General features: G+C 41.7%; 1 protein-coding gene across 1 annotated transcript; it reads left to right on the top strand.

Annotated features, from left to right (window-relative positions):
• The first annotated feature begins 81 nt into the window (after positions 1-81).
• HBP1 (HMG-box transcription factor 1) lies at positions 82-18962 on the top strand. The gene is made up of 11 exons (XM_087765710.1): positions 82-245; positions 4561-4753; positions 5857-6091; positions 6978-7110; positions 7890-8001; positions 8160-8272; positions 8613-8769; positions 9321-9465; positions 11895-12224; positions 16043-16184; positions 17841-18962. The coding sequence occupies exons 1-11, from the start codon at positions 231-233 to the stop codon at positions 17856-17858; spliced, it is 1593 nt and encodes a 530-aa protein (XP_087621836.1). The 5' UTR covers positions 82-230; the 3' UTR covers positions 17859-18962.
• Positions 18963-19079: the final 117 nt, after the last annotated feature.

Raw genomic sequence — 19079 nt, forward strand, 5'->3', positions numbered from 1 at the left:
CGCTGTCTGCGGATGATGGATTTGCAGAGCGGTGCAATCCGCTGCGCAGGAGAGTCAAAACATGTCCGCCCTCCGGGCGGATTCCAGATAGGCAGGCCAGGCAGCCAATAGGAAGCGGCTGCGGTTTGAGCAACGTCGTCTTCGACCACTCGGCGGCCGAGCACCGCCATGCTCGGGCGGGACTCCGTTGTGGAGAGGAGGCGGGGGGGGGAGCCGACGGGAATTTGGTAATGGCGACGGGTTTGGTAAGTGCAACAAAGTTTGGAGCTGCCGCTTTCGGGGGGCTGCGAGGCCCCGGCGGGGGACGGACGGGGTCCGTCGGGCCGGAGGGGAGCGGCGGTGGCCGCGGGCCGAGCCGAGGAGACCGTTGCGTCCTGGCTTTTGCCGGTGACGGGAGCCCGGACATTGTTTACTGGGCGCCTTCCCTCATCGGCCCGGCGGAGCCGCCGCACTCCCGCCCGGCTGGGCTAAAACCCGCGGGGTGCGCGGGGGCGCCGGCCCGCCTTGCGGCCCTTCAGCGGCGGCGCCAGGCCGCGGAAGCAAGCGAAGCAGAGCGGGTGGTAGTGTGTTCCCCCCCCCTTTTCTTCCCCGGGGAGCGCCCGCCTGCCCCGGTCTGTCAGAGCGAGGGCGCTGTGCCCCGCCGCGGGGAGCGGCGGCTCTTCGGGCAAGACGAGGGGGGGGGGGGGATCGCGGATCCAGGTGAGCCCCGCGCCGCGGGGCCGGCGGCTCCGCCCGGGGGGGGTCGGCGGGGTCCGGGGGTGCGCGGGGCGGGGGGGCCGCCCCCCCCCCGGCCGGGCCGAGCTGTTACGCAGTTGTGAATGAATGGGGCCTTGCGCGCATGCGCCCTGCCCGCGGGACGGCATAAACAAGGGCAGCGTCCAGGCGGCGTCACATGACGGGCGGGGGGCGGCCCCGGGGAGGCGGGGGCGCGGGAGAGGCTCCCCCGTCCCCGGCCGCCTCCGTCCCCGGGGGTCACGTACTGGTGCGTGCTCACCAGCCCTTAATTGCGCTGCAAACGTCTGCCTTATGCAATCAAAGTAGTGTTTGTTCTGCGGCGGCCTTCACGGGGGGGGGGGGGGCGGCGCCTGCTCCGCGGCCCCCCCCCGGGGCGGGGGACGTCGGATGGAGCCGGGCGAAGGCGAGGGCCGGGGCCGCGCGGCGCTGGGGGGGCGCCTCTGCGAAAACAACGTGAATGACGACCCGCGCTCCTCTGAAGCCGTGCCTCGGCCGCGCTTGGCTGGCGCAGCTGCGCGAGCCGGGGATGTGGAGCGGGGATCCCGGATCAAAGCAGCTGTGCCAGTAAAAGTCCCTGGTGTAGATCCAGTCTTGCCAGTATGTTCTGTTTTGCTTGGAGAAGCTGTTCTCCGCATTACACGCCGTCCAGGGAATGGCTGCAGGCGTAGACCTTGCCTGAGACCTGGGCGGTGGGTTGAGGGAAGGCAGGCAAATACAAGAAGGAAAACCACGGGAAGCGCTTCCACCCAGCACGGTGCGGGTGGGCGCTGCCCAGTGCCTGCTGAACCCCTCGCAGCCACAGTCGGTGTTTACTTCTGTCCCAGATTTATTTTTGTCCCTCAAAAATAGACATGGTTTAATTAATAAGCTCTTCGTTAATACTGCCATTTGTTTTAGTGTGACAAATTGACTTATTTTAAAGCACAAATTCATAAATAAATTCATTTGGCCTCTAAAGAAAATAGCAATAATTCTAGTCCTGTGAAGCATACTTCTAGAAAACATCTGTCGCAACAAGTTTTGAACATGAAGTTGAATTAAAAAAAAAAAAAAATCTGTACCAGCTAATTAATGACCATTCCCCTTAAAGTTCCAAAACATTGAAAGGCTGAGGATAAGAGAAGCACATGATGTCCAAAGCAGGCTTTAATCAAGTAGAATAAAAAAATTGAAAAGTCAAGTTGGGCGCTTTTTCTGTTTTTCTTTTTAATTCATTTGTTAGAGGATTTTTTGGCTTTTGTACACGGGTGGCTTTGGTTTAGAGAAATGCTTGTGACTTGCAAGAATGATTCATTTCTCAAACAAGTGTCTTTCTTGTCAGACTAGCGTGTTGTATCTGTACCTTATCTCTGACCTTCGGTGTGTTAGGATACCAGGACAGCTGCTTTCAAATCTTGGCAGCTGGCAGGAAGGAAGGAGAAGGTAACATTCCTAAAATAAGTTAGCTTGTTCATTTTCGCAGGAAAATGGGAATGGAAGAGTGGAAAAATAGAGGGGAAAACCAAGGCAGAACAGGGGAAAGAAAGGACGTAGACAAGCCAGAAAAACAAGGAGTGGCTTTTCAGAGTTCATTACGTGGAGATAATCATCAAGGTCCTGACCTGTACTGCTGAGGTCTGATTTCTCTGTTCAGAAGTGACTGAGCTTTCTGCTCTTGTGGTGTTCTGTAATTTTACTGTCCCTCATGGGTGACAGAGGAATAATTTGCACTAAAGATGCTTCTTAGAGGTGAAATACGTATGCTATTGATAGTTTATTTGATTGTATATTCTCATTTCTCTTGCCTTCCTTCTCCACCTCCTTAAAATCAGAATTACACTGTTGTGGCTTTTGTAGTAGCGCCATTTGAGTAGAATCAAACATCTTTTTATGTTTGGAATGCAAGTTTATGCGAGTTTTGCATGTATTTGAAAGATTAGGAGATTAGAAGGTTAGAAATTTTCCAGTAAAAAAAAAAATTACTGACTAGGTCAGAGCTCTTCTGGTAGGGCCGGTATGTAATACAAAGGGTTATGTCTACACTGTATTATGTACAGGACAAGCTGCAAAATGAATGAAATTAATTCAGAGAATGAGTAAAAACATGGAATATTGTTCATGTTGGCTGTGTATCACAGTACCTCTTAACTGTGTATTAAAATAAAGCTGCTTTTTTTTCATCTTTGTTATCAGATGGCTTTTTATGCATTACACTAAGGGAACTTCTGGGATGATAAGCTTACTGTTTTATATGAAAATATTAGACTGGTTTTAGCTATTGTTTGTATTTCTCTGATGTGGTGCATGATGGCTTACTTGGTTTTCTTACTAAGCTGTGTTTTCTGCCCTTTTATGAGGGACTCACAATTACTTTTTCAATGACACTTCATTAAAGTACAAGGTAATCCTTTTATGGTAGCTTTAATTTGTCATCATCTGAAAAAAAAAACAGTAGAAAACCAAATTACTAAAGACTGCATAACCTTGTTTTCCAGCTTTTAGAGGAAGTCATTGTGTAGAAAAATCACACAGTTCTCTCACTGCTGAAGATGATGTGAAATATTTCTTTTGCTATAAATCATAGAATCGTTAAGGTTGGAAAGGACCTCTGAGATCATCAAGTCCAACCTGTTAACGTAACTGCCTGGTCCACCTCTAAGCCATGTCAGATGTTACAGTACTGGGATTTGGGGAAATGAAACTGCAGTGAAATCTGCTAGTAGAGGCTTCCTTTTCTTTCCATTTACAAGACAGTTAAGGAAGTTAGCGGTCAGATGTGTTTGAGACTACACCTAGAGTTGAGATAGCAAGGGTTGTGAAGGGTGGTGAAAAAGGCTTCTGCGGAGACGCCAGTGGTGAAAGGGCGACTAGGGAAAATGTGGGCCAATGCTAAATGGTATAGGAGACCTAATGTCAAAAGGCTGAGGATGACATCTTCTTTGCTTTGGTCTTTATTTGCAAGGCCTGTTTGCAGGTTCCTTGCGTCCCTGGGCCTGGCAGCACGCGTCTGACGGAGCGAGGTACTTCTTTGTCTGTGGTAGAGGAAGAGCAAGTTAGGGGCAGGCCAGTTGTGTGAGCCAGCCACGCACGAATCGGTGAGACCGCGTGGGATGCGTCAGGCAGCTGGCCAGTGTCATTGTGAGGATGGTCTCCGAAAGGCAGTGATTTGGTGGCAGGAGGAGGGCTCCCAATAACTGGAAAAAAGAAAATGTCACATCTGGCTTCAAGGAGGGGTGTGTGGGGAAACTACAGGCTGGTCACCCTAACCGTAGCCTTCAGGAAGATTGTGGAGCAGATCCTCCATAGCCATGTCCTGGCTCTTGTAAGGCAAGAAGGTGACTGGGAATAGGCAGGACGGATTAGCCAAAGGCAAATCTTGTCTGACCTGTCTGGTTGCCTTCTGTGACAGGATGCGTGGCTCAGGCTACCAAGTGAACGTTGTTTACGTTGGCTTGAGTGGTGGTTGAAGAGATGACCCCAGACTCTTGGAGGCAATGAGCACAGGTTGTGGCAAGGGAAGTTCAGACCGTGCGTAAGGAACAGCTTCTTTACAGCAAGAGCGGTCACTGGAACAGGTTCCTGAGAAGTATCAGGGAATCTCCATCCTTCAAGATCCTAGAAACTCAAGGGGCCAGGGCCCCAGGCAGCCTCATCTGACTTCAGAGTTGGCTCTGCTTTCTGCAGGGTTTGTACCAGATCGTCTCTAGAGGTCCCTTTTGAGCTAAATTATGCTGTGATTCTCAACAGATTATGGAGGATTTAGGGTTCTGGTAATGAAGTAGCCTGTCAGATGCAATTTAAAACAGTTTATGTGTATACAAATTTTTAACCTCCGTCTCTTTAAAGTCAGATACTTTGGAGCATCCTAACATGGTGTGGGAAGTGAAGACAAATCAAATGCCTAATGCAGTTCAGAAACTCCTTCTGGTAGTGGACAAGAGAACTTCAGGGATGAATGAGTCACTGGAGTTGCTGAAGTGTAATGAAAACCTGCCCTCTTCTCCTGGATATGCATCCTGTGATGAACACATGGAACTTGGTAAATAACATGACTTTTTCAGAAGAAGCCAAATTCTGAAGTTTGTTGTCATTTTCCTATAGTGAAGTTACTGGAAGCTGACTGAATGAGATCACTGATTTTTAACTTAAGTAGGGCAGGGAATATGACAATGAATTGTGACATCTGAAGGTCTTATTTTGCAGTCGCTTCTCCCTTTAACCCATTTCCAGTTCTGACACACTGGCCTGTTGACTTAAATGTGTTCTTGAACTCAGAGCTACAAATTTCTGCTCCTGATCTCCAGAGGAGCTTTTATTGGCTCAAGAATAACAAACAGAAAGCTCAAGAGCTCCTCCTAAAGGGAAATTATGCTGCTTTAGATAGCAACTAGAGATTCTGGGCTAGAGGAACATTTAACTTCAGTTCTTACATATTGGAGAAAAATAGCATGTGCGTTAGAAAGTATTGATATAATCAATGAAATATTAACACATTTAATTGAAGTCACGGAGCGATTAGGAACAATGATACTTAGTTGCATGAGAGCGTGTAACACAGAGTTTTGCTATCAACCTGGGCTCTCTGTTCTATATAACATATGAAATGTGTAGATTATGGGTAGGAATTCACCCTTATGAGGCTGTATACCCAGCTTTCATGACTTCTGAGTTACTTAATTCCAGGTCCATGGTGGAAACATGGAAAACTTTTACCTTGTACAGCCGCTGATGTTGATGTAGTGTCACATCTGCTAGGACAGATTAATTGAGTTGCCTTTTGTTGAAAGTTTTAGTATTTTAGTGAAGCACGTTGCTACTTTTGCATAATTCTGCAGTACAGTTCTGTGTAAACTAGTCAGTCTAGTAAAAACTTTAAAACCAGAACTACATTTTTATCTAGTTACTTAATGTTTTCCTTAAATTGCTTGTATGAGTGTATAATAGACCAGAGATGATGTGATTATTTCTGTGGCCATTTTGTCAGTATTATGAATAGGGTTTGCGAAATGTTGGTAATTGTGATATGAGACAATAAAATTAGTTACTTCATTGTGGTTCCTTTTTGATTTTTATTTGCAAGATTTGGCGTCAATTAGAATTTATCAGTGGGTATAATGCTGGTAATTTGTGGTTTGTTTGTAGATGATCTTCCTGAACTACAGGCTGTGCAGACGGATTCTACCCCACCTGCACTTTTTCAGCTTGGTGCTGATGTATCACATCAGGAATGTTCAAGGCCTTCATGGAACCAACATACCTCAAACAGCGATTCAGAAAGTGCTTATTCTTGTGAGAATGGGGTGAACTGGTTGACAGAATTAGCAAATATAGCCACAAGTCCTCAGAGTCCTTTGATGCAGTGCTCTTTTTATAACAGGTACTGACATTCATTTCAGTTTTGAACTCTAAGATTTGTAATATTATGTCTCCAGAAACATTTCCTTCACTCTTCACACCCTCTGACTTGGAACTGGAGCCCTATTTTTGATCTTTCTATATATTAACTTTATTCTTCTGCGGAAGATTGCACAGGACTTGTTTCAGAGCCTGTTGCAGAAGCTGCTTAATTGCCAGCCCCAAATGAGGTAGGATGGTATAAGGTATTAAGGCTCAGAAATTATGGGCATTTACCTCATGTGAAGCAGCAGATGATAAATTAAGATGAATTTGTTACGTTAAATTCTTAATAGTGCACTGACTTCAGATTTTTTTTTTAAAGACCTAATTGGAAATCTAATGTAATGTATTTTTTATCGATATTGTTTCAGATTTGTGGTCTGTAAATGCCATAAGGCTGTGAGCAGCAGTGTGGGATCTTAGAAATTTCTGGGCTTCACTTCTTGTTGTATGGCTTTGGTCTTAGATTTATAATAAGAAAATTAAATGCACTGTTGTTAACAACAGTGCAGTTGGGATTTAATCATTAGGACAGAGCAGATGTCTTTATGTACTCTAAGAATGGAGTACTTACTTCAAGGTATTTGTAAAAACTTCAGCGTTGTGACGAGGAGATGCTGATGTGGAGGTAGTACTGTCATTTGGGTGGTGCACAGAAGCTATGCAGGAGTTATGCTCAATACTCCCTTTGCCTGAGCTTGCACCCTTTAATCATCCCATATGAATATTGGTGTGTGGGAAGTTTATTTGGTATTCAGCTCATGCAAATAGAAATATTTGTTAAATAAAAGCGTTTTAGAGTAATGGCAGCTAAGTCTTGTGTTGTCTTAATCTGAGATATTTTAAAATACATTTTTCTGTCGTAGATCATCTCCTGTTCACATAATAGCTACAAGCAAAAGTTTACATTCCTACGCACGTCCTCCACCAGGATCCTCAAAGAATGATCCTAACTTCCCCAAGAATGATTTGGATGAAACAGCAGTCAGACATGAAAGGGTGAGTTGTTCTGAAACATTTCTACAATAAATAAAGATGCATGAGTAATGGGTTAGGCTTTTGAAAGGAGAAACTAGTTTAAAAAAAGCATCTGTTTAGTTCTAATATAATTTCTGTTTAAGCTAGATTTTCTGTTACTTTTCTTTTTACCAGACACAGTAGGCTTGTAGTACTACATAGAGTCCCCGTTTTTGTGAAGAGATCACATTCTAAGAAAGCTCTGCTTCTCTTGTAGTTCCTTGTGTAGCAAGCTTTAAAAAATTGTATTAACTTGTTTGCTGTCTCAAAAAGGAAATACAGAACCATCTCCTTTTAGATGCACAAAACCTCCTTCTCCCTTTCCTGTGTATTAATTTATGTCTGAAACTTTTCTGTTAAAGACAGAGTTTTTCCCAGTGATTTATCTGACTTGGCCCTGCAGCTTTCCAGTAATTTGACCATAGAGTAACGTGTGCTTTGAGTGGTTCTGTGGATTACCAAGGAGTGATAGCTTGTAAAATGCTTGTACCTAAGCATAAGGTCGTCTGTAGGTGCGAAATGAATCTCAGAGAATGAAACCCAAAAATTTCAGGATGGCACATTTCAAGAAAAGGAGATGAAAATACTCCATTCGCATTTACTGCATTCCTTGAATCTTTGTCTTCATGTTACATTCCTGTTAGTATTTAAGGCAAAATGATGACACAGATGCAAATTAGAGAATGTGTCTAAAGACATACAAGACCAGCCCTAAAATCTTCCACAGTAAGATGTCAACACCATTTTGGTTTTTTTAACAGGCGAATAGTGAATCAGAATCTGGCATTTTCTGCATGTCATCACTTTCAGATGATGATGATTTAGGATGGTGCCATTCCTGGCCCTCAACTGTTTGGCATTGTTTTCTAAAAGGTAAAATAACATGTATCATCGAATAAGTATTTGTTTTGTCTTTTCTTGTTTTGTGGTTTTGGCTTTTTTTTTTTTTTTTTTTTTTTTTTTTTGGTGACACAGACTTCTTTTACATAACACTAATCTTTCCTCTTTTTTTTCTTGAAAAAATCTGTTAGGCTCTCGTTTGTGCTTTCATAAAGGACGCAATAAAGAATGGCAGGACGTTGAAGATTTTGCAAGATCTGAGAGCTGTGGAAAAGAGGAAAATCTCCCAGTGAGTCCTTACAAGGTAGCTGTTAGTTCTGATAAATCCATTTCAATACCTGTAGCAAATACTTAGTTTCTTATCTTATCTCTCTGCCTTTAATTACTGTCTCAGGAAGGCAGGTTTATACTAAACTTGTCTAGGGCTGATCGCTGTAATGTATGAGTATCTTGCTATAAAGCAATTGAACTGAATTCATTTGGGTGTGTTCTGAATGTTCTATCATCTTTGTTCATTTCTAGTGAGAGCACTTAGAATGTAGGTATTTTTTAATGTAACGTAAGACGATGAATATGCACCTATAGTATGCACAGGTATATGCTTTTCTTGGGTGAAAAATTTTGAACTGTATGTATGTTTACAGGGCTATGGTTCCGATGGTTTGAAGTTGATTTCTCATGAAGAAAGCATTTCCTTTGGTGAGTCAGTGCTGAAGCTGACTTTTGATCCTGGCACAGTGGAAGATGGCTTGCTTACAGTAGAATGCAGACTCGATCATCCTTTTTATGTTAAAAATAAAGGTATGAAATACTACAAATATACTTGGTTGTATATTAAAATATTCTTAGGAAGTGATTGCAGATTTTATTGGCATCCCATGTTGGTCAAGAAATAGCAAAAGCGGTGTTGTAGAATCAATTTACTATCTTCGTAAAGAAATCCAGAATTTGAACAAACAAAACTGTAAAGCTACAGAAATACTGCATATCTCTTAAGGAAAGATTTGATCAAGTATATAAATGGAGCTCAGGAAAGCAGAAAAACTGGGGGGAGAAAGGAAAGCTGCAAATAAGGGAGACTTGTCTCACTTGCTAAACATGGAACATCTGATGATAAAAGTTCCCAGGTTTTGATTACTTTTTTTGCTAGAATAAGATTTTACTTGAGATAAAAATAAACTATTTGCAGTAAGAATTCCCTGAGTAAGTGTTTCTGATTTTTCTTTCGGGTGAAAGAAACTACATCAGAACATTTTTATAAAATTATATCATTTAGAGATATAGCATTGCTCCAATTAAGAACTAGAGAGATTGTCTGGCCGTTTGTCTAATTTAACTCTTTACCACTTCAGGTTGGTCATCTTTTTATCCAAGCTTGACTGTGGTACAGCATGGCATTCCATGCTGTGAAATGCATCTTGGAGATCTGTGTCTACCTCCTGGACACCCTGATGCCATTAACTTTGATGATTCAGGTGTTTTTGATACATTTAAAAGGTAATTTTTGGATAAAGTGGCCTCAGTGGTTCTTGTATTTAATGAGTAGGCACCTTAAGTCTACAAGAATTTGAAGCATTATGTAGAGCAAAGAGAGAATACTTTTGGTAATACAAGCTAAATGAGAGGGAAAAATGAAGACGGAATACTAGGAAAGCTGTGTAATTATGTGCTCTGCTAAACTGCAAAGTAGTACCTCGGAGTGAAATAACTTTTCAGCCCCTTTTTATGATAGTTTAAGCCAGATTAGATAAAGCAGTAAATATATATATATAAATAATCTGTATAAATTCTTCAGATAAAGTGGGTTCTGTTTGAAAAGCCTAGTACAGTTTTCCCACAGTAGTATGTCTGCCAGCTATTAACCGTGCTTCGTAGGCAGCTATGTATCTGAATTATCTGAGTAGTTTCTGAGTAATAAATTCATGTGCTATGGCTTTAGAATAGAGTACTTCCATAATTAGTTCTTATTTTTTGTGTTTATTCTGCATTTTGTGATTCTTTTCTGATATATCAAACTTGCCTAACTTCAAAGTTTGATTAACTTTGAGGTTTGCCTTGCTTTGAGCAAGAGGTTCAACCAGATAACCTTCAGAGATCCTGTCCGACATAAATTATTCTAAGGAAATAGTATTATTCATGAAGATTTTTCCATACTATTTTGAGGTTTCTAGGTTTAGTAGAATCCATCTTCTCCTATGATGTTAGCTCCTTTTCAGCATCTATTTTTAGTCCAGTTGCTTTTTGTTTTTTTTTTACAATAGAAAAAATGAATTTAAAATGCTGTTTGCAGTTCAAGCCCTAGGAGCTCTTGTATGATTTCAGTCTGGCGTAGAGAGTGAGTTCAAGTTGTTTGTCTTTACTCATTTGTTGTCTGGGTTTTTTCCCTCTTATTAACTCCTATTCTGAACTGCGTATGTATAGAGAGCTGTTGGAATCATAATATTTACATCTCACCGAAGAACTTGGGCTTGTGGCTCCTTATTCATCCTGCAGCTCAGCTGAATACTGCCTGGATGCTTCAAATTCCTTGTCTCTCTTTCTGGGCAGAGGGGAGTAAGTCCCTGAGAAAGGAACGTGCAGCAGCAGCTGTGGTTAACAGGACAGAAGAATCAAAAAACAAAATCCCGTTGCTGTGTTATGGGAAGGAGATTAGGAGTAGGAAGGGTGCTGGGCTGTTGGTAGAACAGATTGGTCCTTTCTCATTATCTTGTGAACTTGCCTGCAAGGTTGTTGGCATTATCGCTTCTTCGTTGCTTTTTACTTCTCTAAGGGATTTTGGAGGCAACCCCTCAGGCTTCACGCTTGCTTTTGGTTCTGTCCCAGAGAAGGGAGCTGCCTTTGCAGATGGGGGCTGGACTAGCATTTGCAGTGTTTCCTTGCGAGTAGTTCTACTTTGTGTTCGGAAAAAAGCTCTTCAAAGCCCTTAATTTTGACTTACGCAACTGTAGCCACATTGAGCAGTGGGTGAGCGGAGCCTTAGAGTTACATACATTTTATGTTTATTTTGTGGTGGTAACTTAGTGTTTTAGATTTATGATGAAGTAGCACCTTTGCAAGTGTGTTTTCCCTGTATAGCATGCTAAAGACAGTATAGCCTGTGGTTCCCAGATGCATCTGCACGTGCCTGGAGATGATAACAAATAGCCTGTGGAATTAAACTTCTTCTGTAGTGGTTAGAGGTGAATTGTAGATGTTGGTCAACAAAAAATTACAACAGCTTATAGTATTGGGAGGTCTAAGTTGTATGGAAACAGCTCATCTAAGCTGTTGAAATACCTTGAAATATCGAGGAATCTCACACTTCTGTCACTAGAGGGCAGACGTTTGTCAGCTTTGAATCGAATAGCATGCAACATCATGGGTCTTTAAACAACTTTTTAATCTCGGTGAAAGGTTTTTCTGTAAAATAATATGTATTTAACTGCCTAGAGAAGTTACTTATACACTACTGTATATAATATAATTTATTTTAGTATAGTGGTTTCATATTTGGAATTAATATATAGTTGCAAGTGAACTCAAGACTTATTCTTCCCACATCTGTTGTCCCTGTCAGTACCTATCATTCACCGACCAGATCTGATTTATGGTAAGGACAGAAGCAGAAAGAAGCTTATTTCAAAAGAGGATGAAATTTGAAGACAGTGTATAATTAATTGATATACAGCTGGGGAGTTGATAGTACAGAGCAGATCTTGCAAAGTTGCAGTCCGCTATCACATTGAAAAAACTAGTAATTCATCTGCCAGAGTTTTGTTTTGTTTTGTTTTTTCTTCCACACTGACATCTGCATCAAGCACAAATCATTTTGTCACACAAAAGAGACCAGAATACTAGAGATGTAGTACAGATTAAGAGTGAACAGCTCTTTAGGGATTTTACATGAAAATTACTTGATCATTTTATGATATGTCTTTTTCTTGTAGTTACGATTTTACACCAATGGATTCCTCCGCAGTTTATGTGCTCAGCAGCATGGCTCGCCAGCGTCGCGCCTCTCTGTCTTGTGGAGGATCAAACAATCAAGATCCTGAGAGATCAGAATGCAGTAGTAAAAACTGTGCCTCTGCTCCATCATCACATCTTTCCTCCAGTTCTTTGTACAGCAAAGCTGGCAAAAGCCACAGCTCAGGGACTGCAAGTACTGTGAGTGCCACTTCTCCAAACAAGTGCAAAAGACCAATGAATGCCTTCATGCTTTTTGCCAAAAAATACAGAGTTGAGTATACTCAGATGTATCCAGGGAAAGACAACAGGTAATGGTATAAAATTGTAGTTTTGTTATTACTGGTGATACAAAATTGTAGTTTTGTTATTACTGGTGAGCCGGCAGAATATCTGTGTCCCACCTTTAAATTTAAGTGGACTAAATTTTGCATTTGAAATAAAATGTGTGTATATTGTTTTAAAAATAAGTTTTGAAAGATGCTGACACAAAGCTTAATTTCTGGGTGGACTTTCAACATTTACAGTACTCAGTAAATTTGACACAAGCCATTTTTGGCAAACTTACCTTCAGAGAAAGCATTTGGGTGAAGTGACTGACGTATGTATATATGTGCACTGGCAGAGTCAGAAATACACAACAGGCTTTGTTTACACGGGTGAGAAATGTTCATAGGAAAAAAGTACCAGGCTCTCTGCTTGTGTCGTAATGGAAAAGGGGAATATCTGGTTCTTCTGATTAAGTCTTGACATAATACTGCAAATTGTTCAGTGAAGTTGCTGTCATTCATTCTCAGTCTGTATATCGTACTGAATAACGGAGTGCTGATCGTTAGGCTGTCTGAAAGACCTTAATCCAAACAGTCCGTTGCCAAAGTTTGCTCGTCCTAAAGGCATTGAACACTTTGCTGAAACTTGCAGGAAGAGTCGTGTGGCCGTGTGTTTGGGGGAGGCTTCTTTGTTGGTTGCTCTTTTGTTTTTATCTATAGGCACAATCATGTCTGAACGTTTTTTTGTAAAGACGTCCGTTACGTATGTTTTAAATAATCTTTAATAGTTTGTGCTAATTGTGCATATGTAAATATAAACTAAAACACATGAACATGCACTGATCTTACAATCAGATTTTTTTATGTATATAACATTATGAAAACTGTTACTGTAAAAATTGCATTGTCACAAACATTCTAGTACTAAATCTGATAAAAACTAAAGGTGACAGGGCTTTGAGAGGGTTTTGGCTATTTTATAACGTTCTAGTAAGGAGGCTGTAACTGGTGTTGAGAAATAAAATCCTACCGTACAAATAACCCACCCTTAAATCTCCTGGCAATGATGTTCTGCAACGTTTGTAGTAATTTCAGTGAAGCAGATCTGCTGCCTTCAAATTCATTGCAACTATCAATGAGAAATTGAACAGAATGTCAGCTAGGAAAGTTTAGGGTGGTTATATATTTAATGTAAAATGCTGATTTCAAATGGATGCGGTGAACTGGAGCTGCAGCTGGATGGATGTGAAAATAAGTTGAATGTTTACCTTGAAGGAAGGTGATGACAAAGTTACACGTAAGCTTCGGAGCGCACTGCTCACTGTCCCGTTGGGAAGGCAGCGCGTTTGGATGCAGTTTCTTGCCATCCATGAAATACAGTACAGAAGAAATCATAAGAGTTAGTGATAATTGATTTTTATAGGCATTCAGCTACTGTTGTGTAAGTGTTGCTGGGGCGTTTATTAATTTAGCTGTTCAGAGGCAACTCTCATGTTTTTTAAACGAAAGCATGTGTCATTTTCAGATTGCCCAGTTACCTACAGTACCCATTTCTGTACACTGGAGTTCTTATGTTTGCTGCAGTTATTTTATTTTTTTATGCATGTGAGAAAGGACAGAACTTGAGGTATTCTGAGTTAAACGGCCTGTTCTGAAACAAAGTAGCTCAAGCCGTGTTAACAAGATAGCGAGCTGTAAATATTCAAAACACACGTCAACATTCACCTGATACTTAAAAATACTGTGGGCCGTGAGACTGTACGTGAGAAACTGGTGTTAGGGTAGCACTTGTTTCTTTTCTAGATGTTCTCACTGTAACCATAGCTGGACTTGATTGTGCATTCAGAAATAGGTGACTAATTTGGGTAGTGTACATTCTAACGATGAGGAAAATCACCTAAACTATTAACGGCATTTGTTCATGCTGAGCACAATTACTGAGTAGACTCGAGGCGTTCTCAGCTGCTGTTTGACAGTTTCCTTTGAATTAACTGCAGTATAAGGGATTGCATCCTGCACATTAGTCTGCTACTAAAATGTTGTCAGGTACCTTACCGGCATTTTAAGAGGAGAAAGGCAGCGTACAGAGCACTGCGAACTTCTGATGGGCGAAGGGTGCCTAAGGCAGCGATGCAGTAGCGTCATTTTTTTCGTACTTGTCGGGGGGATGAAGTCTCTGTTATGTCAGGAAATTTCTCTGTACACATCTTTTTTCAGTCTCAGTGGTTTGCTCATAGAACTATTTCCTTGGAGAAGTGGAGCTTTCATCTCTGCATTGGATTTTTCAAGCTTTTTGAAACGTACAGATCTGTACTCGCTTTCAGTGCCTCAGTACAGTTTTTTCTCTGGAGGTATAAAGTACCTACGTATTTTTGCATTTGAAATACAAAGATTTCATAGTGCATTTTTATTTGGAAATGCAATGGCTTTTTCAGCAACCGTGCTCTCTCTGGGTCACCGTGTTGCATCCTGGGGGTATGAGTGACCCAGTACAAACCGGTGACCAAAACCGAACAGGTTTCTGGTGCTGTTGATTTGCCTCTGGATACTGCCAAAACGTGAAAAATCGGCTAATTAAACTGGAGTGTGTTTACTTCTGATGACAGACCAAAGACACTGGTTCTTAATTTGGATAGCAAACCAGAAATTCCCTTGCCAAAGAGACGGGCTGTGCGGGTGGGTTTGATGTTGATGGGGTCTGGTTGCGACTGGAGGAGTTTGCTCCAGGGGGTCACCAGAGCCCGTGACAGCACAGGCTTGGCGGCAGCCCCGCTGGCGTCCTTGCTGTGCTCGCTGCGTGCTCTGCGGCTCGCGGCGCTCCGAACGGCACCTCCCAGCCTTGCTGCATTAAAATCCCTTTTCTTGGTAGGGTGCAGAAAAGCCTTCAGAATTGCTGTATGTGAAGTGCTGTGGAAGTGGTGGATGACACTCTGCTCTTCCTGATTCTGTTAGAAAGTCTGTGAATAGCTTTGCTGCCAGCGAGGAACTTTCTTAATATGATAAAAGCAAAGTACCTAGTCGTATACACCTTTTTCTTAAAGCTGTAATCTGAAGCCAAAGCATACCTGCTCAGTAGGTTAGTAACTGTCATTGATAAAAGAGCTGTTATTTAGAGATTTTCATTCACCTCAAGGATGGAGTTAAAGCTTTAATGGAATATTGATCCATCATTTGGGAGTGCAGTTGAGCAATATGGCATGAGAATATGGAGAAATATTGTCCAAAAGACAGCAAGTTTACAAGGAGTAGGAAAGCAATTCATTCCGCTTCGGGAAATGGTGATAGATGTGTTAGAACAAATAGTTCCTTTTGCATAGGAAAGGGAATTTAACAGTACGTTCCCCCGGTATGGATTAAAGTGGAGGAAGCTACACACATCTGCTAAATAGACGTGGGGGGTGGCAGTTAATCAAATGTTTGTTTGGCTGAGGTCATACGCAGATCATTGCCCTAATTATTAGAGAACATATTTTCAGCAAATCTGTCATATGATCTTCTAGTACGAAAGTAGAGCAAAACAAATGTGAGTTACCATTTGGTGGTGGTTTATTTAACATCCCTATTTTGCTGGTTTATGTGAGTTGCTGTGTATTCTAATGTGCACCCTTTGAAATGTTAGAATGTGCGCTGACCCATGCTCAGCTAACGCAGAAGACTCAGCTGTTCAACTGTGAAGTATGAGAAGATAATCAAAACCACAATTGTTTAAAAAACTTTTTTAAAGATACAGTTGATTTCTTCTGTGTGTATTATTTGCACGCTTAACTTTTGTCTTCTTTAAAGTGCTGAGGTAAAAAAGAAAAAAATAGGGTATTTCTTCGCACCCTGTCCTGACCGTACTGTAAATGTCTGTCTTGCAGAGCCATAAGTGTGATACTCGGCGACAGGTGGAAGAAAATGAAGAATGAAGAAAGGCGGATGTACACGTTAGAAGCCAAGGCCTTGGCGGAAGAACAGAAACGTTTAAATCCTGACTGTTGGAAACGAAAACGAACAAATTCTGTACGTTTGTGAAGCAGTCTTTTTCATGATGCAGTTAAACGTGTTCATATGGTAGCTACAGTGGTTTTTGTTCAGGATAAACTCTGCTGTCTCCTTTTTGGTAGCCCACGCCTTCGTTTTGCTCGCCTGTGTTGTGTAACCTGCTTTTGGAGAGCTGGCAGGGGAGGGATCAGGAGAGGGTCTGGCCCTGGAAATTTTCTGAGAGTTCTGTGAATTCTGTTGGACTGAAAGTGAGTGTGCGTGTGAAATACAGAGGAAGGGCACGTCACCTTTTGTTTGAAGTAACTGAGTTTATGAGGTTGTACCTAAATTACATCTGTCCATTCCCCTCAAAAACACTTACACTTTCACAAAATCCTTCTCTGTTGTGATTCAGTCCGTCTCCTTCACTAAAAGCTTTTTCTTTACCATTTTCTATCTCTTTTACTCATAATTTATATCAGCATATATGAAGTTATCGAGGGAGCAAATTAATTTTTTTTTCTATTAATCCCTTCCACTTATTACTCTGTTTTAACTGTAAAATGAATAGAATAGATAACACTTCTTCTGTAGGGAAATAAATTGTTTCCTGCGTTGTAGAAGGCCATCAATTTAAAAGTCTGCAGCAACGTCTTAGTAGGTGGTGGATGTAGTAGATAAATAAGGGCTTTCAAGCTAATACATCACATAAAGAGAACATCAAAAAAAGGAGCTTGTGCCAACCTGCGGGTTCAGCTAGAAGAGTAGTTTGGAAGGAAAGATCCACTGAGGTGCACCGAACGCCAGGTCCTTTCATCAGCCATTTCATGCCTGGGCAGGAGCATCAAGTGTGGCGTGGACTTCACAGGTTTAAGATTCCATCCTCAAATTACCCCCTTTCCTTCCGTGTGTAAATGAGGCTACTTTCTCACGAGCATATGCAGGTGGTGCCTTAAGCCTGAATAAGAAATGCTCCGACTTCTTCTTGGTGCTTCTTCTTGCTGTACATACGTGGTACTGAGTTTTCAGTCCCTTGTTGCAGAATGTTTCACCCAGTCCCAGCTGCTAGGAACAGGCTGTTTTGCTGTTCACTGTATTCTATTTTAATCAACAGTGACAGCTTCTGTTAGATTTCCTTGTGGCTTTCGTTAAAATAATAACTGTTTACTGAGTCTGCCTTCACACGTCTGCAGTCTCGGGCACTGGACGGTGAGGTCATGTTCACTTCACACGTGCGCCTGTGAGCTCCGTGGGGGTGTTCGTGTGTGACTGAGAGGAGTAGCGACGGGCTGGCCTTAGCAAGCATGGCTTTCTTACCCTGCCTTGTGGTAGGGCTTTCCTTGTCCTTAGGCTCTTCAGGCCAAGGTAACGGGATCTGTGGAACCGGTTACCTCCGTGTTACAGCAGGAAATACCTTTTTTGTTCTATTTCAGTGAACTAAGAATTTTGTTGGCAGCTGGGTTACCTTATCAAGTAATGATGGTGGACTCCAGGCTGCGACAAAGAAGTCTGGATGGTCTTTTGATGATCAGGGGATAAAATAATGTGCTTTGGCCTTTTGTTTTCTTCTGAATAACTGACCAGTGATTACAAGTACTTCTGGCTTTCCGAACGAGTGTTTGCTAGATTTAAGATAATGTCTACTTCCCCTTTGCTGGGTAACCGCTAACCTGCTTTTCTCTTCTCTTTTCTCAGGGCTCACAGCAGCATTAAGCCAGAATTTTCCTGTTAACTCTGTATTTACAAAATGGCTGTTGCTTGATGGCAAGAGGATGCAAGATCAAGGTCTTACTATTGTTGTGACTTTGTGTGACCATAAAATATTGGCACCATCAAGTCGGAAATGATCTAATATGAGTGCAGATTTGCTTTTTACAATAGAACATTAAGTAAGCTAAAACTATCAACATTTTAAACCAAATTGCCTTATTTTTCTTCCAAACTTCATATATGTATCAGGTAATATAGGCTTGAAAATGGATATCCTGTGGTGCTAAAGTACTTTAGAAAGAGGCGAAGGAGACGTGTATAAATGTTTATTTTTAAAAGAAAATGTACAAAAAGGGGAATTTTGAAATATGTAACAGCTGTTTATATACATTGATTCTTATTGCTGATTAATATGTATTGCACAACCATATTATTAGTTACGATTCTGGAACCTGGGATTTTCTGAAATGGCAAAATGTATTCTCAGCCTCTAGCTTCCCAGCCTGCCCAGATGCCAACAAGTTACCGGAACGTGTGGTAAGTAAGTGGAGAGCGTAGTGTAAGGTAGCACAGGAGCTGCTGCTTGGGTTGCCACCGATATAACTTGTATCCACAAGCGAGATGTTTTGCACCAGCTGGCAATAGTGAGAGCTGTTCGTTCCAGTGGAAACAACGGCCCAGGCCAGGATGAAACGAATAAATAGCGTTATCTCAAGAATGGTGCTGTTGATATTGTCACCATCCGAGTTTTATCTCTGTGTTTTGTCTTTGCCACATATTCTACAATATTTTATTTTGCCATAAGACATCTTTACGGTGGGGGCAAACTTTGCACTTAACTATACGTGCAACACTTGCACTTTACTTTTTTTTTCCTCCAACTGTCTAAAATTAGAGCAGCTGCGTTAGGATTACAACTGCTTCTGCTGTGAACTTTTACAATCATGGCTTTTCATGTACTAAACAGCTGTGTGTTTCTTTTTTTTTTTTTTTTTAAGAATCACAACTGTAAATTTCAGTTTATGACACATGTCTACATGATGTTGCCCCTAAGATTTTTGCACACTATATTCTTGTATATTATTTCAAATAAATTCATTAAAATTTGGTGTGGCGTATTTTATAAAATGAAGATGACTAATCATTAAGTCAGCCCCGCAGAGACGAGCACGTTCTGCGGGGAAGTCTTTACGTGAACCCATGCGAAGTATATTTTGATGTTCT

This window comes from Nipponia nippon, unplaced genomic scaffold (genome assembly GCF_047370975.1).
Source record: "Nipponia nippon isolate SJK-2023a ecotype South Korea unplaced genomic scaffold, ASM4737097v1 scaffold_3, whole genome shotgun sequence".
Taxonomy (NCBI): domain Eukaryota; kingdom Metazoa; phylum Chordata; class Aves; order Pelecaniformes; family Threskiornithidae; genus Nipponia; species Nipponia nippon.

What these genes read in the sequence shown, in the direction of transcription:
- HBP1 (XM_087765710.1), top strand. An exon ending in TCCCAGTGAGTCCTTACAAG is followed by an intron (nt 8,273 to 8,612) that starts GTAGCTGTTAGT and finishes GTATGTTTACAG; the next exon opens with GGCTATGGTTCCGATGGTTT. An exon ending in GTTTTTGATACATTTAAAAG is followed by an intron (nt 9,466 to 11,894) that starts GTAATTTTTGGA and finishes TTTTTCTTGTAG; the next exon opens with TTACGATTTTACACCAATGG.